Raw genomic sequence first — 20,599 nt, 5'->3', positions numbered from 1 at the left:
ATATGGCTGTTGGTACTAAATAATAACATATTTCGGCGTTTATTCAGTAAAACTTTATTTATCAGTGCATGAACAGAATGCCATGACCAGAATATTTCCTTTCATAATTATATATCATTTTCTTCTCAATTACTTAAAAAAATAATGGAGCGATTTACAGATTCTTTTCTGAATGAAGGCAAGTATTTATACATGTGCTGTACAATTTATGAACATTTACATCTACCACATAATGTCGAGACCAAAAGGCTGTTTTTCTGTGAAAGCAATGCAAGGCCACAGTATTATACAGAACACACAGAACATGGTATCTAAAAAAAAAAACTAACAAAAAAACCGATATATTCCCTAAGATTCAAGAGACATTTTGTATAATATATAAGTCAATAATGAGATGAGATTAACAATTGAATTCACATTTTGTACACCACATTTCAAACAAATTGACATGGATTATGTTTAGGGGAATCTTCACATGTGAAGGTAACACTACTGCACTCTGAGCTATTTATAGGAGAACGATTATGCCAATGCTGCCATGGTTCAGTTGTTACTATCAGGATTCTGTACATTTGGGGTAATTGACTTTGGGTACTTAAAAATAATGTGGAGCAAATTCAAAAAAACAAATGTGTAATGGCAGGGTAAACCATACATCTTGATGTTGGAATGTGAGTTGTATAAATTTTCTCCAGAAGAGGGTGCAGATTTTCAGCTATTTGCAGTGAACAAGAGGTCTACAAACCACTAGGCTACAACCCACAAATAACATACGTTCAAAACAATTTGTACAGATCTTGGGAGGATGAGAAATTAAATGAAGACTTAGAGGTTTGTTTTGTCAATGTTGTACCTTAAGGTCTCACTTTTAACCAAAATATAAATGTCTGAATTTGTACAACTACCTGTGCATGTACATCAGGGGGCATCTAGCTAAATAATACACACATTTTATAAATTTCAGTGAAACTACAGCAATGTCTAAATATAGAGGCCTAGCTGTTAGCTTGTAGTATACATTATTCATTTTAGGTCCAAAGCTAGCTGTTAATTATAAACATTACAATAACAGAATAGGCTTGTGGGACTAAATGAACCGACTGTGGGTGGATAGAAATAGAATGTATAAATACATCCAATATAACACCACAACCAAATACTGTCATGTGCACAAATAGACAGATGTTGTGACTTATGTTAGGTATAATTTCTCAAAGATCTCTATCAATGTTAAAAATATCTTTAGTGGTGATGTTTCCTCTACTCGCTCCATTTCTGTAATGAGGGTACAACATCAAAAGGTGAAATGGCTCAGTATGGATACGTGTACTTACAGGATATATTCTTTTTTCATATAATTCTTAATAAATTACAGTATGCTTCATTATAAACACACATGTAGTAAACAATATACCTAAACCACAAGTGTCTGGTCTTCTGATAAGATGCATATAAAGCTTCAAAATGATCTATAAACCCACCACTAAGCTGACAACACCAGGGTTCAAGAGTCTACACGTGCATGTGCACTTTCTGGTCACATCTCTAGACAGGGTTCCTAGTTATGGATGGAACATGATTGAAGAGACAACCGCCACCGTCCTCCACAGATTCAAGAGGAAACAACCGCAATCTCACCTCCTTCTACATCAATCAAATACAGAGCAGCCAATCACCTCCCCGAACGGAGGGCGATTCGTGAGTGATTACCTGGACAGAAATCTTTAAAACCTTCATAGTGACAGAAAACAACATCGTTCATCAGTCGGCAGGGGAAAGTATTTCCTTTCATCAAATTGAAAAGAGTCTCGCAAAGCCTCTGATACTAGAACTAGCCCCGCCCTACAGGAGTCTTGGCACAGACAAGAGGAGGGATCTCTGTGTCACATCCTGCCTGTGACATAAGCTCCGCCTCGGCACAGACACACCACTCAGGTATAAGCAGGTGAGGCAGACTGTGGAAATAAGCACGGATATGCAATGACAGGCAATGTGATGATAACACAGTGATGCAAATATCCTCAGCCGAGAAGACATTGGTCCATTCTAACTGCTGCGTGCGTTGCACACAAACAGAAGCTTGGGAGTCTTCAGTCGGTGGGGGCGTCAGTTCCCCTCCCTCGTCAAGTCTCCCTGGGACTGCATCTTGGCTGAGCTGGGGACCTTCCAGGGCCCAGGGGTGATGGGAGCCTTCTTGCTCATGGTTCCTCCGTCGTAGGGGGGCTCCTGGCTGCTACTGCTGGAGATCCTGGTGTCCCTCTTACTCTCCTCCACTGCCGCCCTGGGTTTAGCCTCCTTTCCCTCCCTCCCTCGCTCTCTCTCTCTCTCCTTCTCCCTTCCAGCCTTCCGGTTGAGGGTGCTTCCATCTGCGTCAGGCCCCGCCCTCTCCCTGTGGGTCTGAGACTGGGATCTGTCCGGCCCCGCCTCTCGTTCAGCCCCCTTGTCCTTCCTGCGTTCCCCATTGGTTCCTCTGGGCATGCTGTCACCTGTCTCTCTCTCCTGCTTGCGTGCAGTTGCGGCGTCCTCCTCCTTGCGCCTCCTGTCTCTGACCTCCGAGGGGGGCTGAGCAGGGCTGGCCTGCTGGCCCGCAGGGCGCCTGGGGGACCCCTCCTGGCCCTTGGAGGGCTGTCTGGACACAGCAGTAGCAGAGGCTGCCTCCTGCTCCTTCCTGGAGCTCTTTCTGGGGCTGGAGCCCCGGGGCTCTCTCCTCTGGCTTCCATCCTCCAGGGAGCCCCTCTTAGGCTCAGGAGCACCAGACAGGACCCTGTCGGTCTTCCTTGGGCTCTGGGAGCGCTCCTTTCTCTCTGCTCTAAGGGTCCCAGAGCCTCTCGGGGGGCTGGCTGGCTGCTCGCTGTGGGACACCAGCTCACTCCTCTTGGGGTGGGCTTTTCTGTCTGGGGTGTTGGGGCTGGTGGGTCTCTTGTGGTGGCTGTGGGGCTGCTGGCCTGCGGGCCTGATGGACTGGCCCGCGTACTCCCTGGGGGGCTCTCTGGAGGCTGCAGCTGTGTCCAGGTTAGGGGGCTCCTCGGGGGCGGTTGTATTGGTGGAGGAGGGGGACGGCTGGGAGGTGGAGAAGGACACGGAGGAGGGAGAGGCTGGGGAGGACTGCTCGTCAAAAGCAGGCAGGCTTGGAACGCTTGAGGGTGAAATGTTAGCTTTCTCCTTCATACCTGAAAACAAGCATGTAAAGGAACAGTGAATACAAAATTGACATTTATACTTCAGCCTTTAGTGAAGACTAACAGGCAAAGAGGAAAAAAACAAAACATCAATACTGAATATAGTTTGGTGACACATTGCTGATTTTATATTAAAAAAGTAATTGGAATTTCTTGAAATAAGTCAATTTCTTATTCGACTATCTGTCGTGTCTTTTATAATCTGCCAAATATTTACTACTGACTCAATCAGAGGCGGCTGAAACTAAAAGATGCATATCGCCCCGCATCAAATAAGATTTGACATTTCAATTTCCCTGGAGAGCTGATAAGAGGAGCACTGCTGCAGCAGGATAGAAGAGGAATGCCACGGAGAATCAGACAGTGAGATGGTCTTAGCGGGGCTAAGATGGCCTTACGTTTCCATGAGGGACATTCTCATGGAAACACATTCTACTTCATCCTAGGACAGCTTGATGCCGGTGAACGCCCATCCCATCTGTTTTCCAACCTTTTGTCACATATTGATTCAGATGTTCTAGTTCAGTGCCGTGTTCAGACGGATGTGGTGAGCGTTCCGCAGCATCCTGGGTTCTGTAATAACCTGTAAACAACCTCAGGGGCTGACCAGCCTCTTTGTGCTCCTGCTCACATCCCCCCCCCCACCTCCCCTTACAGCAGGTTAGACTAGCTCAGACCCCCCCCCCCCACCTCCCCTTACAGCAGGTTAGACTAGCTCAGACCCCCCCCCCCACCTCCCCTTACAGCAGGTTAGACTAGCTCAGACCCCCCCCCACCTCCCCTTACAGCAGGTTAGACTAGCTCAGACCCCCCCCCCCCACCTCCCCTTACAGCAGGTTAGACTAGCTCAGACCCCCCCCCCCCACCTCCCCTTACAGCAGGTTAGACTAGCTCAGACCCCCCCCCCACCTCCCCTTACAGCAGGTTAGACTAGCTCAGACCCCCCCCCACCTCCCCTTACAGCAGGTTAGACTAGCTCAGACCCCCCCCACCTCCCCTTACAGCAGGTTAGACTAGCTCAGACCCCCCCCCCCCCACCTCCCCTTACAGCAGGTTAGACTAACTCAGACCCCCCCACCTCCCCTTACAGCAGGTTAGACTAGCTCAGACCCCCCCCACCTCCCCTTACAGCAGGTTAGACTAGCTCAGACCCCCCCCCACCTCCCCTTACAGCAGGTTAGACTAGCTCAGACCCCCCCCACCTCCCCTTACAGCAGGTTAGACTAGCTCAGACCCCCCCCACCTCCCCTTACAGCAGGTTAGACTAGCTCAGACCCCCCCCACCTCCCCTTACAGCAGGTTAGACTAGCTCAGACAGAGGACCCAAGCCCACCACCAGGACCCAGATCCATGTCTGATGAGCAGGACAGGGAGGGCCACAGGCACTCATGCTGCAGGGATGAGGGTTCTGGGATCTAGGAGGAGCACTTTAGCGAGGAGCGGACAGAGGCAAGGAGAAGGAGGACGAGGTTTACCAAGGTTATTAGGGACAGACCAAGAAAAGCAGTGAGGCCTTTAGTGATGCTCTGGTTTCATGTAGAAGCACAGGGTGGAAGAAGAAGAGTTCTGACCTAAAAGAGGAAGAGAGAGAGAGAGAGAGCGAGCGAGAGAGCAGGAACAGTACCAAGACCGCAAGACAGAGAGAGGTAGAGAGGTAAAGCAGAGGCAGAGTGAGAGAGGCACAGTGAAAGAGGCAGAGTGAGAGAGAGGTAAAGACATGCTTGCAACAGCTTCCACATGCATGAGAATAAGAAGACTAAATACTGTACCCTGCCATCATCTCTAGATTACACAGATTAGGATAACGCTAATATGCAGTTGTATATTTTCTAAAGTGTGTGTGTGTGTGTGTGTGGCCACTCACTGTGGTCAGGGACTAAGCCCTGGCCAGGTTTGAGGAGCAGCAGCACTTTGGTGCCGCCAGCTTGGATGAGTTCGATGGCCCGTGTGTGTGTGATGCCCTGGGTGGGCTCGCCGTTGATCTCCACGATCTGGTCTCCCACCTTGGAGAAACACACGGCAGAGTTACAATGGGGGGGGTTCTCCTGTAGCATGGAACCTCCTCACAGTAGGACACACTGTGTAGCCAACCCCAACTACGACCCAGATGGTTCCCCGGGATGCCTGTTGGTGCTGTGAATGCGCCCTGCTCCATAGCAGGCTGGGGGGATTGAGGGGGGGAGGGGACTCACCTGGATCCTGCCATCCTTGAAGGCGGGGCCCTCCTCGGCCAGGCGGAGGATGAACAGGCCCATGTTGTACTCCTTCCCTCCCCGCAGGCTGAAGCCGAAGCCTCGAGACCCACGCTCCAGCTCCACCACGAAACAGCCCTGAAGCACGCACACAGGCACGCACGCACACATGGGGAGGGAAGGATACAGTATAGTATGCACTGTGAACTTTTGCGATACAAAGAGGCCTATGGCAAACGGTTATACTGGGTGTGCTGAAGAGCAGACACTGCTGAACCGAATGGCTGTTTCCAAGATGTGACATTTAACACGCTGTTTTTGGACGTGTGGCCTCACCTGCTTGGGGCCTGAGGTTATCAGTGTTCCCATCTCTCCGTGTGGGAGGGACCTGTACTCGGGCCAGCCAACCCCGTTCTTCTTCTCCTCAGAGTTGCCGTTCCTGGAGAATGAAGGAGACAAATGTTGCACACCAGGAACTTCCTGTACTGTCCAAGTCCATAAGCCAGACACTGAAATCCTCTCGCATGTCTAATTCCTTCAAACGGGAGACTTGCTTATACAGTGTAGTGTCAGGCAGCTTCAGAAAGCTTCACTGAGTTCTGAAGCTCATTACAAGGCCTTAGAGAGAGTTTAGCTGTGGTAGCAGCGCTATCGCCAGACACTGACTCATCTTAGTGCCTCTCTGCTGGGCTGGGAGGAACCTTTACATGCTTAACTAACTGTCTCGCTCCTCGCTATCGACTTCCAACCTTGTATGTGTGTATGAGGAGAGAGAGAGAGAGAGAGAGAGAGAGAGAGAGAGAGAGAGAGATAGAGATAGAAAGACAGAGGGGAGGCCTTCTGAGAGGTTGAAAAGAGAAGAGTAAATGAGGATAAATGCATGGGTGGATGAGTGGAGAATGGACAGAGTCCGGATAATGATGGAAGGAATCCAGGGCTGCAGTGGTAATGGATTAGAAGCCCGACACAGGTAATCTCTTTAAAAGACGAAGATCAAAGATGGAGGAAGACTCCCGGCTGCGCCACCCTCCATTAATCCCCCTTCTCTTCCTCTCCCTGCTATCCTCCCTGCTCCTCCCTCACTCCGCAGGCAGCGTGGTGCCTCTCTCTCTCTCCCTCCTCCTCTTCCTCTGTCAGGACAGCAGGATGAAGGAGGAAGAGCAGCAGAGCAGAGTTTAGCCTGAACACAGCTCTGCTGAGAGGACATTTACACGAGCAGTAGTTCTCTCGAATACTGGAAACTATTCCACTTTCGCTCAAACTTGTTATGCAGAGGGTGCATATTTGGAAGAGCGAGTGAGTCGGGGGAAGGAGGGAAGAAAGCGAGAGATGGAAAGAGAGAGAGCAGGAGTGAGAGAGAGAGAGAGAGACAGTGTGTTTGTGTACCTGTCAGAGTGGATGGCAGGCTGCTGGCCCACAGCTCTGTGCTGTGTGGAGGGGCTCTGCTTGGCTGAGCTCGTTCCAGATGGAGGACCACTGTTCTCTAAACACACAAACACAATCGCTTAGCTAGGAAAACACCCTCGCAGATCCTTAAAACTGTAGATACAATATGCTCAAGAAGGAAACAAAGCTTTCTGGAAATGTCTTTCTCTGCAGCTTTCAGACACAGAACAATAGAGACTAGATTTCAAAAATCTCAGGTTTTGGCATTAACCAGTTTCAACAAAATGGCTACCGCCAAGTACAGTAGGTCTGATGCCAGCGTTGCGAGCATGTTGGACAGGAAGTGGAGTGGCGTACCGTCCTCGGGGACCACGGTGAGGGTGACGGTGTTGCCGGCGTCCTTGATGAGCTGGACTATGTCGTTGTGGGACAGCTCCATGATGGAGCGGCCGTTCACAGCGGAGATGCGGTCGGCCACGTTCAGCCGGCCGCTGCGCTCGGTTGGGCTGCCCTCGATGATGCGGCCGATCTTGTGAGGGATGACTGGGGAACAGGGCACACAGAGCAGTGAGGACTGGATGTTGAGCCAGTCTGGACGGGTTCTGTCACAGGCTCACAGAGGGCCTATGAATCTAATGAGGATTTTCGTTTGACCAAGCAATGCAATACTGTAAGAAGTCCCTGCCAAAAGAAATAGTCTAAAAGACGTCTGTGTCTGCTTTGGTCTGCATTGTGAGCTGGTCATTAAACATTGATGAGACAAACCAGTAAAGTGTAAACTGGCATGAAGGAGCCAGACTGACAAAAGGAGAGACACATGGATAGACAGACCGCTGAATGGGCCAGTGCTATTTGTGTGGCCTGAGCACAGTAGCTATTGAGATAGATCTGCTTGACCTTGGAGGAGAAAATGAGGCCCAAAATAATGTATTTTCTCCTGGCCGGAGTCCAGAAATGCACAATAGAGATGCTGAGAGCAGTTATGATGAGCATGACAAAACAAAAACAAGAATAGCTGGAGTGCTACGAACTGGTTCCCTGAGTACGGTTTACTTGAACGTCCACTGACGCAACTGTAGGCTTCAGTCTATGGACAGGAGAAACCCACATCAGGAGATGGGCCTGCAGTATCTCTCTGTGTGTCTCACCTCCAGGAGGGGGCTTGTTTTTGGAGGTGAGGATGACAAAGCCGAAGCCTTCGTTGTCCTTGCGCTGCAGGGTGACATCGTAGCACTCCTGCTGGGGGGCGCTGGAGCCCTCGAGGCGGGGCAGCTTGGGAGAGCCGTTGACCAGGGTTGGCGCTGCCTTCTGGGGTTGGGCGCCCTCCTCCTCTCCACCCCCCTCTGGTGCCAACACACACAAAGAAATATGTCATCACGCCTGCCTTAGTCTAGATTGACTTAGTCTGCAATGACTGCTGTCTTCTTGAAAGGATTTTTTGGCTGCCGTTTAATGACAACCATGTCTTCATCATTGTAACAATGCATGCAAAAAGAACAACTCCTCAATTTAAAGACTTGATTACAAAAAGGCTCTGTGCTGTGATGAGCTGAAATGATGAGATTCTGGGAAAACATATTTGTAGTTTAATCAGCTATCCCATTGTTATTTGAGCTCTGTCTACTTAAGTCAATCATCTATGAGTGTTTTTGTGCTTGAAGCTTTCTGGACTGCCAGCATCAATAAATCTATCATATATTTAATATATATGCTGCTTTGATTCACAGTGTAAAACGTTAGTGACTGAGGCTTCATTTGTGCAGTATAATCATGTCTGCCATTTCATACAACATATCAAACCTAAAGCAATCACAGAAGACCAATCTCACATTGAGCCTATTTTTGTGTAAAAAAAGCTATATGGAGCAGGGGCTTCAACTTCACCAAATACAGCAGTCAATCTCTCCCTTTCCAATTGAGATGTAAATAGTCCCCACTGCGCCGACCTAATGCCTGCTGCCCTCCCCACGACTCCCATCAGTTATACTGAGAAAGCAATCATCAAAGCAATCGCTGTCTCTGACTCAGACAAGCTCTCTTCATGTCTCCCTCTCATAATACCCTATTATCACAGAGACAAACACACACACACACACACACAGACGCACATACACACACAGTCAGAACAGTAGAGGACCCACCAGGGTGTGCCAGCTTCCTGCGGACTGTGAGCATGACCTGGCCGTTGCGGGCGGCGTTGGTCATCAGCTCCAGGACCTGCTTGTGGGACTTCCCCTTCACCGGCACGCCATCGATGCACAGCAGCTCGTCCCCTGCACGCAAGCGGCCGTCCTTCTCCGCCGCGCCCAGAGGCACGATGGCGCCAATGTAGACCTGGTGGGGAGGAGTGGGTGACCATTATGCACAGGGGGGGGGGGGGGGGGGGGGATAATAGGTCAAGCTTACAGGCTTACATCGCCATACTTACAGGCTGATCAGGACCTTCTCCTCCGAGAACACGGAAGCCAAATCCAGACTCCTGGTTCCTCTTGATGAACACATCCAGATCTTTGGTGTTGGGGGCTGGAGAGGGATAGGGGGACGGAGGGGGAGAGGCAGAATGACAGTTTTGCTCGGCTGGTGCGGTGACAGGATAAGCAAAGCTGCTAAGTACACGGGGGGTGGACTCACGCTTGCTGTCCAGCATGGCTTTGGACTTGAGGTAGAGCTCCGAGGGGTCTGGTTTGGGGGAGACGGAGCGCAGGGTGCCGGAAGGGAAGGGCAGGGGCTGGGGCATGGGCTCTGAGGGGCTCAGGGTCTCTGTACTGGTGGTCAACTCCTGTCTGGGCTGAGGCTGGGGCTGAGGCTGGGAATGGGACATGGGAGCCGTGCACTAAAACACAACAATAACAAAAACAACACAGATTTAGAAAAACAAACAAACACAACAGTCAACAAGTCAAGGGAAAGTGCCTTCTTCATAATCGAAAGCATTACTGACATTGCAGACATGTTATTGGACTAGCAGAGCAGCAGAGGCGGGCTGGGCTACAAACAAGCCTCTTACATGAGTCCCTGGGAGGACATACACAACACTTTATAGTCATGAAAGCCCTGTAAGCCTGCAGTCATCCCGATGAGAGAGCATGTTGCAGGACCAACAGCTCCCATCTCTGTGGGAGCGCCCAGCCCAACGGCTCGGGGCGGAAGAAACACTTTCAGAAGCTCGAAAACGTTCAGCCCTAACAGGAGGGATGTTCACAAGAGAAATGATTTGCCAGAAGTCCATTTACCTCTTGTTAGCTTCAAACATAACAGGGGTGTCTTGCTACGGTTAGCTCTGAATAATGCAGCTTCCGTGTCAGAAACAAGTCTGCTGCTAGCAATGAACCACCCAAAGTTACAGTGTTGCCCTTTCATTATTCATCTTCTGACGTCTCTCCACGGAGTTTGAGCTACACAGGCTCTCCTTTGAACCCCTGCTACAAGGAACTTAACTTCAGATATAAAGCTGGTCTAGGCTGGCTTCAGCAAGGCAAGGCAGCAATGGCTGGGCTAGGCATGACTTGACTAGGCAGGGCAGGGAGAAACGCGAGAAATTGCAAGAGATAAAAACAACAGAAACTCAACCAAAAACCTGAAAAAGCAAGAATTGATGATTGATTGACTTACAGGTTTTAGAGACTTCACAGGAGATGTCTGACCTGGAGATAAGGACAGAAGGATACAGAAAGATAGTGGAGAGGGATAACATGTTATTAGCCAGGAAGGACGACTCACTACAAGCAAACCAATTATTACAGAGGACAGTAGGCTGACTTAAGCAGTATGTGTAGTACGTAGATATTGATCGTCCTCAGAGCCAGGGCTGCTTTCATTAGAAGGACAAGCTGCAGTCTCTCGAGTGAACAAAAACTATTTTGCACAGTAAGCAAACGGACGATAGCTTTTTACTTCTCATATCTCACTCTGCGTACCATTCGTAAACACTACAGTCAGGCTTGTCCTAGCTTTCAGCCAGTAGATGGCAGTATATTCCAGGAGGCAGATGTTTGGTCAGGATTCTCAGCATAGAAAAACAGGACAGGGGTAATGTCAGGAGCATTATGAAAACATGCCTCTCAGGAACCTAATCACCTCTCAATCCCTCTCCGCAGACAGAGCAGCTACACTCTGTTCAGTCATTCGGACTATGAGGATGAGCTGCTGGAAGCATGCTCAGGGTTATGTGAAGGTGACCCCTATGTGTCCTCCTGAGGCAGACGCTGGTGAGAACCTTCCAGACCCTGGTGGCCAACCCTGGAGGACTGCCCAGGGCAGGATCACCCTGCCCTGGGAGCTTAGAGACAGAGTGCTGGCCGAGCTGCAGAGAGAGCGGGGCCACGGAGACTAAGGCTAAGCAATTTCCTGTTTCCTCTCATTCTGCCTGTCACAGTAGGGGAGCTCTTCCCCCTGGGTATACACATTATAGGACACCCACTCCCCTTCATCCACAAGCAACTGCCTCAGGTATGTGAGTCTGTCTGGGAGAGAGGGGTAGTTAGAGGGGGGATGGAGCATGAAATTGCTTTATTAAACGCTGAGGGGGAGGGGGGCTAAGAGGTGACAGCGGGAGGAGAGTTGGACTTCCTCAGGTGTTACTTTACATCGGGCCCCACTCCCTATAGACCCTGTGTCCCAGCGCCCCTCAGGACAGCCAGCAGGATGACCTCACCTCCTCGCAGCACCAGCACGTTGACCTCGCTGCCCACCGGCAGGTCCTTCAGGATGTCCACCACCTGGGCGTGGCTCAACGTCTGCACGTTCTGACGGTTGATCTCCTTGATGACGTCCCCCTTCAGCAGGCCGCGGCACCACTGGGCGTCCAGGATCATCTTGACCTTCTGGCCCAGGGGGCAGTCGGCGATGGCGAAGCCGAATCCTCCCGGACCCTTGACCAGGGGCACGCCCACCAGCTCTGGCTGCAGCAGGGTGGGGTCCGGGCCCTCCGGCTGCTGGTGCTGGTGGTGGCGCCCCCCGTTGGTCATGGGTGGGACTGTGGCGGTCTGTCTGGGCAGGGTGCCATCTGGGCTGGTGTAGTGGAGGTCGTGGGGGGTGGAGGCGGAGGGCTCCAGAGGCAGGGGCATGGGGCTGATGCCCTCCCCTTGTCCTTCCTCGCTCCCGCTGGTGTCCTCCGGCAGGGGGTAGCCCCGGCACAGGACCATGTCCACATACTGGTTGATGGGGATGGACTGGAACATCTGCACCACGTCTGCATGGGTCTTCCCCAGCACACACATCCCGTTGATGTCCACAATCACGTCACCTGGCAGACGGAGAGGAAGGCAGAGAGGAGGGAGAAAGGAGGGGGGAGAGGAGAGCTCAGCAGGGAACACAACAGGTACACACAGCATAGTAACAGACTCAACCAAATAGTTGGATGAAAACCTCGCAAAACAAACAAGTGAAAAGTATGCCATAAGTTCACACAGTTGACCTGAGATGCTGGTGGGATTCTATTTCTGGTCCACTTCTCTGTGTTCATTACCTCAGCCTGCCTCTCGGGGTCTAGCCGGCTGCAGCCAGATCAATGCAGGCTTGGAGAGATCATTGACCAGCAACTCACTGCTTCCCCTCAAATATGCTGTCGATAGGGGAACCTCCCATTACAGCCCCGCTGACTGTCTCTTTCACACAGGACAATAGCCAGCCAACATGAATAATGCTGATTACGTACACTACTAAGGTTTCACTCCGAGCTCTACAGACCAACAGAGAGGTTGGAGTTGGAGATTAGACGAAACAGACTATCCCACAGTGCCATGGGAAACCCTCGTTCCTGAGTCCCCGAGGCCCCAAGGCCACCACACAGCCCCAGACAGGCCAGGATGGTCAGGCTCCCTGACAGACCCTGAGGAGGCTGGGGAGGTGGGAACTGGGAGGAGGGAGGAGGGGGAGGAAGGTGAGAGAGACGGGAGGAGGGGGGAAGGGAGGGGGTGGGAGGAGTGTGTGGGGGGGGAGAGGTGGGAGTGGAGTAGCCTATTAAATACAAGAGATGTGACTGCATGAGAGATCAAATGTCTGAGTGAAATTATTCCCATCTTAAATGGGTTCCTGCTGCAGTTATCAAGGCAGCTCACTTAGTATTCATGGTTCCGGGGGAAGAGCAACGTGTGGATTGGTGAGACACGGTCAGGTGGTCACATATTCACTGTGGACTTTCACTGAATCAATACCCAATTACTATGTAAACATTTGTTGTTTTGGAGAGACCTTGAGTATGCTTCTCATTAGGGATAGATAGAGCGATGCTGAAGGAATGTTAAACAAATTGGAATCTGTAGACGGTCTAACGATCTCCTTCTACTTTTCCAACTCACTGCCTTAGTTGACTTTAGCCAAGAGAACAGTTTTTAGTTAATAAGTTACAGCCAGAAGCTTTGATCCTCTAGCCATTAAACGCTAATGGTATCTCCAAAAATGGCTATGGTTTTGTTTACATTCTGTAATTCAGGATATAAATATTCATCCACTTTTATTTCATGTTAAATGGCACGTCCAACGTGTTACAGTATGATAACATGCATAGTAACATTATAGTGTTACAGTATGATAACATACATAGTAACATTATAGTGTTACAGTATGATAACATACATAGTAACATTATAGTGTTACAGTATGATAACATACATAGTAACATTGGAGTGTTACAGCATTATAACATCAATTGTAACACCCTGTTACAGCATGGTTACATGCATAGTAACAGACTCTTCTCTGGTGTCCTCTGGAGCAAAGAGCGCCGGCACTGTGACTTTATGGTTGTCAAAACGATGCAAGTTAACATCAGTCAGACGGTCTGTACGCTGTCGACAGTGATTCATTTAAGTGTCAAACAAGATGCTGCTCATGGCTCCTTAGCCGTGTTTACTGGGCCACTAGCACCGGGTATTACCAGCAACACTGACGGCAGTGTGGGACTGGGACTGCGTACTGCAGGTCTATATGATCCATGATATATGACCATGCTTTAGATAAGAATGCTCGTAATCCCCTTGCTATACAGAGGCCCAGTGGGGATGCCTATGAAGGCTTTAATATACGGCTCCTCATAAAACAAAGGGTGTGCACCATAAACACAACATGGCTGTTATTGATGGGGGGGTTTTCTCGGTGGAAACGGGCTACACTCCGTCCACGAAGATCTGCCCTTGCTAACCTTGTCACATGGATTGGAGTGTTCCACAGTATGTGTTTTCCTGCGTGCGCAGTGGGTAACTGATTGTAAACCATAAACAACTTACATGTGTGTGTTAGACCGGCGAGAGTGTCTGCATGTGAATTTGTTCACAGCAGGTGTACGTGAGAGTGTCGTGAGACAGAGGTTCTTTGATTGTATCTGTCCCTGTGTGTGTCTGTGTCCGTGTCCGTGTCCGTGTGTGTGCGGGGTACGTGCGGGAGCAGGAACTCACCGGAGGCCATCTTGTTGTCGTGTGCGGCCGGGCCGTCCCGCAGGACGTTCTTCACCTGCAGGAACTCGTCTGGGCGGTCTCCTCCGATGATGGTGAAGCCGAACCCCTGGGGGCTCTTCCTCAGGGCCGCCCTCAGCATGGAGCCCTGCAGCTGGGCGGGGTCCCTGGTGAAGCCGCGCGCCCCCCCTCCTGACTCCTCTGAGGGACACGGTCACATGACATCAGTGGTCATACTCATATTCAAACGTTGATATTCTCAAGTATCCCTTTTACTTGAGGACTCTTCTGGCTCGGCGTTGCAGTGATCTTTGGAGGAATCCCAGCAGCACTAATGTGAAATGACAGAATGGGTTTCACACATACAGGCCGCACTGTGATGAGTTTGCCTGATCCTCAGGAGGGGACCTGCATGCCACCTGCAATGGCTGCACTGCTGACAGTGTGTGTGTGTGTGTGTTGGTGTGTGTGAGCGGAGACGGACACATGCATGTGCTCGCGCCTGCCTGCCATCTGTCTTCTCCTATCCTTCCCAGGTGTGTTGTCACGGCGACAGGCAGTCTGACAGGACAGAGGCACTGTCACTTAGTGCCTCTGATTGAACTAAGTCGAGTTTAACAAGCAAGACACTCATCAGACATGACAACAAGATGTTACCGTCATCACACACACACACACACGCCCCCCCGATGGCAACGGTGATGGATGGGTGCCAGCGACAGATCTGATGAGTTTTTCGGATTCAGGTAAATTGGTACACTGTCAGAGAGAGCAAATGCCTTTCCCTCTGGTCCACAGTGTATGTGTGTGTAAAGTGTGCAAGAGCGTGTGTATGGATGGATGAGGGGACATCAGTCTCATTAGGGAGGGTAAAGATAGATCCCAGTCCTCACTCCCTCATCCCTCTCCGAGTGTCGTGGGATTGTGATTTGCATAATTGCACCGCAATTGGCTGATGAATGTAATGTCTCGGAGCAGCTCCATGGATTACACTGAGAGTGATTAACGCCACATTCCCATGCTGGAGTGGCCTGACAGAGGGCTGAGTGACTATGTGTGTTCAGTATGTGTTCCACGTGTGCGGGTGTGTGCGTGCATGGTCACTGACATGGTGCACATAGCACAAGTGGGTTACTCTGACAGGATGAAAGGTCATAGCCTAAGAGGCTGGGCATTGTCCATACCCTCCGAGTCTCTCCACACAACGCCAGCGGACTGTGGGCTCTCCGCATGAGAGGGAGAGATAGAGCGGGGGGGAGATTGAGGGAGGAGGGGAGATAGATGGAGGGGGGAGATTAAGGGAGTGGGGAGATAGAGTGAGGGGGGGAGAGAGAGGGAGGGGGGGAGATAGAGGGGGGGCAGAATAGACGGAGGGCGGGGGGATTGAGGGGGGGGAGATAGAGAGAGGGGGGGGATAGAGGGAGGGGGGGGGGTTGAGGGAGGGGGGAGAGATTGAGGGAGGGGGGAGAGAAGTGGGCAGGGGATTGTTCTGTGTTGGCATGGGCTCGATTTAGCCACGGCCTCAAAGGGAACCGTCTCTCTCCCAGGCCCATGTGATGTGATGAAATGCCAGTGAGGATGGATCGTCAGCGCGGAATTACGGCGCAGTACGTTGGGCGTTCTCGGGGAAGGTCAGGCTGGGGAGCCCTGTCAAAACAGTGTTTAGAAGCTGCAGTACGCCCCTCCGCTCCACGCCCCCTCCTCCCCCACCAGACATTAATACTCATTAACTAGGCTTCCACTGCGACACAGCAGCCAGATACAGAGAGAGGGGTGAGACCCGCTACCGAGCCTTGACAATGGCTGGATGATGTTTAACTAATGAAATGGAAGGCGGGTGTTCCCAGTGCAACATTGATCCCAATGTAAAGTGCTCAAAGACCCCAACACTGAGGGTCTTAGAGATGATGACCAGTGTTTCCCCAGCAGAGATGCTAATGATACTAAGTGCTGATCTGGCCCAGGGGGGAGCATGCAGGCCTGTCCTGATCAAAGGGAATGCAGAGCAGGAACAGGGTTTGTTGTTGGTGCTATTCTGGTCGCTTCCAGGAGAGCAGTGGCAGAGGCAGGCCCGCGCCAGCGTGTCCCTCAGGCAGTCTCTCTCTCTCTTTCTCTCTCTCTCTCTCTGTCTGTTTGTCTGTCTCTGTCTGTCTCTCTCTGTCTCTCTCTCTCTCTGTCTCTCTCTCTCTCTCTCTCTCTCTCTCTCTCTCTCTCTCTCTCTCTCTCTCTCTCTCTCTCTCTCTCTCTCTCTCTCTCAGTCTCTGTCCCTCTCTCTCTCTCTGTCCCTCTCTCTCTCTCTCTCTCTGTCCCTCTCTCTCTCTCGGTCTGTTTGTCTGTCTCTGTCTGTCCCTCTCTCTCTCTCTCTCTCTGTCCCTCTCTCTCGGTCTGTTTGTCTGTCTCTGTCTGTCTCTCTCTGCCTCTCTCTCTCTCTCTCTCTCTCTCTCTCTCTCTCTCTCAGTCTCTGTCCCTCTCTCTCTCTCTGTCCCTCTCTCTCTCTCTCTCTCTGTCCCTCTCTCTCTCTCGGTCTGTTTGTCTGTCTCTGTCTGTCCCTCTCTCTCTCTCTCTCTCTGTCCCTCTCTCTCGGTCTGTTTGTCTGTCTCTGTCTGTCTCTCTCTGCCTCTCTCTCTCTCTCTCTCTCTCTCTCTCTCTCTCTCTCTCTCTCTCTCTCTCACACACACACACAAACACACACACAAGACTGGGGCTGTGTGTGCTAAGCTGCTGCCAGTGAAGCCAGGATTGCTTTATAAACAATATTCTGTTGATTGAATTGAATTTTAAAGAAATATTTATTGTTGCACAAATTGTTGTCAACTTGTTAATTCAGGCTAATATGGATGCCTATGGAAGTTTGCGTGTCAACCTAATACCAGTTATTATTCTCTGTCTAATATCACTGTGAATATGGCAGACACTACTCATTCATTCAATCATAGCTCATCCCTGATTCAACCTTGTTGTTTGTCTGTGTGTGTGTGAGCATGTGTTAGCATGCTTATTGTAAAAATACTATAAAAACCTGAATTAGTCACTAAGGACAACACCAGGAACCAACAGTAACTCCTTTAGAAACATGTGACTGTGCAGCTGACTGGGATCACCCATCTAGAATCTTCTCCCACGCTTCTGATCTAGCTCCTCCCCATCAGGTCTGACACGGCCTTTGAAGAGAGCGAGGGGTGAGGGCCTTCTTGAAGGAGAGTCAGTGTACAGCTGCTCCTCTCCCTTCACCTCCACTGGGTCCTACCAGCCTGACACAGCAGTGCCCTCCACAGCAGTGGATTTGAATATGACTGTTATTGTGACCGCTTGGTTCTACTCAATCAAGTTAAATCATTTGATAGTAGCTAATACTATTTGATCTTGGTCTGCTAATGGATGAAGCTCACATCCTAATAATTGCCTGAATTTGTTGATGTTGACGTATGATTTTAACTCTGTGGAACGGACTGAATCCAGAATACATTTCCCTACACGGACATTAAAGTATAGCTTATCTTATTATTAATTATGTTAGATTAAAGACAACAACAAGGAGGGAAGGAAGGATTGGGGGTTTCCAGAGGGCTCCACTTCCTGGGTGTTACCTGAGGGGGTGGGGGTCCCCTGCTGGCCCGGGGTGGTAGTGTCTTGGCTCATCTTCCTCTTGGCCTCCAGGACTGGGTTCTCAAACTGGGTCTTCTGGTTGATGTGGCTGAAGGCATAAAGACAGGAACCCTTACTTAGCAATTCTCCCCACTCAACCACTGTACATATACATGACAGTCTGCTAGCTTACTTCTATTTTCTGTATGATGGTGTTTCATACAGTTAGTATATATCTCTTTTATACTCTATACATTTATATAATTGATATGTGTGTGTGTGTGGGGGGGGGTCTGTTTACAGGCTGAAACTTGCGTTGTCGTGTCTCTGTACTGCAGTTCCTATTGAGAATGTCGATAGACATCAACACATGCAAAACCTCTGATTTGAATAGGAGGGCGGTGGCGATGAGGTAAGCTTTGGTTTTTGTGGCTCACTCTGCCCCAAACACACACACACCCACCCACCCACCAGGCCACCACCGTGGACGGCACACAAACACCTATCTAGACGCATTTCTGTTGTGGTTAAGAGGTCTGCTGTGTTGACCTGGGATCAGACAGGCTCTCTGAGTGTTTACAAAGCCCCGAATACAGATCCTGCTCCTAGGAGACAACTGGTCTGGGGCCAGGCTTTAAAAACCACTTAAGGCTCCAAGTGTTGTTTCCCAGGTGGTGGGTGTGCGTGTGTTTAAACATCTCATGCTGCTCAGAGAGACAAGGCCCCCAGGTTCCATGTAAAGCAGGAGAAGCAGCTCATTTACATAATGTGCTTCTGCTTTAACGGCTGTGCGCGCCAGTCGTGACGGCACCTCGGGATCTGCGCGGACGCCGCTCACCCAATCAGAGGCACGCTGAGATCTGCGGATGGTGTGCGTGCGTGCGCTCGCGTGTGTGAGAGACGGAGTAGTAGAGCGGGGGGGAGAGTGGGGCTTTTTCGAAGAGTACCGTTTGTGCTCTCGTTGCACATGACTCATACTAAGAGTTATCCACCCTGTCCAATCTGGGCAGAGAGACATCCCTCTCTTCCTCCCTCTCCTCTCTTTGTCTCCGTCCTCTCTTCGCCCCGTTCTCTCTCCCTCTTCTCTCGCTCTTTCCCTTTTCCCTGCTCCCTCATTCGCTCCTTTGATTGACATGGCTCTTGTTTTGTCTTTTGGTTCAGACAAATAATGAAGCATTGTGTCGCTCTGTATTCATTCTAAACAAAACGGGAGCAGACAAAGAGACAGGGAGAGACGTAAGCGTGGTTGACCCCCATACATAAACAGGTCAGTGGATTCACCCTCTCCTCGCTTCTCCCTGCCTCTTTCCACGTCTCCCTCTCGCTTCGGAATAATAATGGAGAGAAATTAAATGAAACAGTGTGCTCTCCTTTCCTCTCCTCCTTGCAATGAAATCCCTCCCTCCCCTCTCATGGGGCTACGCAGGGTGAACTTTCTGTGACCGTGTCTCTCTCTCTCTCCATCTCCCTCTTCCCTCTCTCTTTCCCTCTGTGGGGTGTGGCTGTGCAGAGCACCATGGGAACAAGACCATAACTTTACTAATAGCCCTCTACATTAGCCGTGTTAGCCTAACAGTCATGTCTACTACCAGACTATAGAACCTACGTCAAATGATATCGCGTCATCGTCACGGCCAAACACACTCGAACCTCTGCCCTCAAGCCCCCGCCGCCCTCTCATGGGGAGAGGTAGAGTCTACTTACTCCACATAGTAGGTTCCGTACTGTGGGTCCTCGATCTTCTCCCAGCCGTAGGGCAGCTCTGTGGGGAGAACGAGACAGAAGTGAGGCTCTGGGCGGCTGCTAGCTGGGCTAACCAGGCAGCACGGAGAGCTGGCAGCTCCCAGAATGCAGCCGGGCTGTACGTACACCTACACCTGTACCAGACCGACTTTTATTTGTCACTAGGTGTTTAGGGAGTTACACAAAGCCGGGTAGAGGAGGGGGAGGGAGGGATAAGGAGGGAATGTGGACTTGTTATGGCCATCCTGAAAATAATGGCCTGTCTCCGCCAGCAGTGTGTGTGAGTGGAATCTCGAGTGTGTGTTCAGTCCTGTGACGAACACACGCGGCGCGAGAGAGCGCTTCACGCAAGAAGGGACTGTGGAATTGCCTTTTTCAGAGATAGCACGCTGATGAGCTCCCCGCATGTGTCCCACAAGCCATTAGGAGGATGGGGGCAGGTGGGGGGGCGTGCTGTGTCACTGCTGCTCTCGAGCCTGTTCGGATGTGTAATCTCTGCTCTAGTACGCCTCCTAGGTCAGCACACGAGACTACATCACCTCCCCAAACTGACTGGTGGGGAGTACACAAAGATACACACAAACAAGGCTCCACTACTTCTGGTGCTGTGTGAGTGTTTGGAACATCCAGAGACGCTGTGTGGGTGTCATGGGAGTTGATTTTCTCATTTCGAAAGGCGCCTCACCTCCGTCCTCACACTTCTCTGGGGGCTTAGCCTTCTTGGCCAGGCGGGGATCAAGCCAGGTGGTGGTCTTGGTGTTGTGACTGCGGAGCAGAGAGAGAAACGCCATGAGAAGGTGCATGTGCTACAGCTAGCACAGCTATGCAGCTGTGGAACTTTGTCTTCCCTCAACTATTTTTACTAATGCAAAGTGAGCAGAGATAAAAGCCTCTTCAAGACAAAAAGGGTTGTTTTTTGCCTTCAAGTGGCTTGGTAAGGGAGCCATTGAATTCTTAAAGTCAGCCAGGCATAGGTAGAGAGAGGTAAAAATATGTAAAGAGAGTTGGTTAGAGAGGTAGAACTTGGTAGAGCTAGAGAGATAGGGAGAGAGTTATGGAGAGAGGTAGAGAGAGTGATAGAGAGGCACATTTGAGAGAGCGGCAGACATAAAGAGGTAGAGAG

General features: G+C 50.5%; 1 protein-coding gene across 2 annotated transcripts in view; it reads right to left on the bottom strand.

Moving 5' to 3' along the window:
• Positions 1-40: 40 nt before the first annotated feature.
• The window catches only part of magi3a (membrane associated guanylate kinase, WW and PDZ domain containing 3a), an 88,919-nt gene continuing 68,360 nt past the window's right edge, over positions 41-20,599 (bottom strand). Inside the window, exons 6-21 of one of the 2 annotated variants that reach the window (XM_067239162.1) lie at positions 20,162-20,241; positions 19,438-19,495; positions 17,736-17,842; positions 14,152-14,349; positions 11,412-12,002; positions 10,370-10,401; positions 9,389-9,590; positions 9,186-9,280; positions 8,899-9,091; positions 7,906-8,100; positions 7,115-7,300; positions 6,758-6,854; positions 5,708-5,810; positions 5,372-5,509; positions 5,044-5,182; positions 41-3,170 (exon numbers count right to left, since the gene is read on the bottom strand). In XM_067239162.1, coding sequence (XP_067095263.1) covers positions 2,107-3,170; positions 5,044-5,182; positions 5,372-5,509; positions 5,708-5,810; positions 6,758-6,854; positions 7,115-7,300; positions 7,906-8,100; positions 8,899-9,091; positions 9,186-9,280; positions 9,389-9,590; positions 10,370-10,401; positions 11,412-12,002; positions 14,152-14,349; positions 17,736-17,842; positions 19,438-19,495; positions 20,162-20,241 — 3,478 coding nt within the window. In that variant the 3' untranslated portion in view covers positions 41-2,106. Of the gene's footprint in view, positions 3,171-4,533; positions 4,751-5,043; positions 5,183-5,371; positions 5,510-5,707; positions 5,811-6,757; positions 6,855-7,114; positions 7,301-7,905; positions 8,101-8,898; positions 9,092-9,185; positions 9,281-9,388; positions 9,591-10,369; positions 10,402-11,411; positions 12,003-14,151; positions 14,350-17,735; positions 17,843-19,437; positions 19,496-20,161; positions 20,242-20,599 lie in introns of those variants that run through there. The other variant, XM_067239163.1, reaches the window with a different exon arrangement.

The sequence above is a fragment of the Osmerus mordax genome, chromosome 7 (genome assembly GCF_038355195.1).
Source record: "Osmerus mordax isolate fOsmMor3 chromosome 7, fOsmMor3.pri, whole genome shotgun sequence".
NCBI classification, from domain to species: domain Eukaryota; kingdom Metazoa; phylum Chordata; class Actinopteri; order Osmeriformes; family Osmeridae; genus Osmerus; species Osmerus mordax.
Note: the sequence above shows the minus strand (reverse complement) of the source record. Positions and strands in the feature narration are given on the sequence as shown.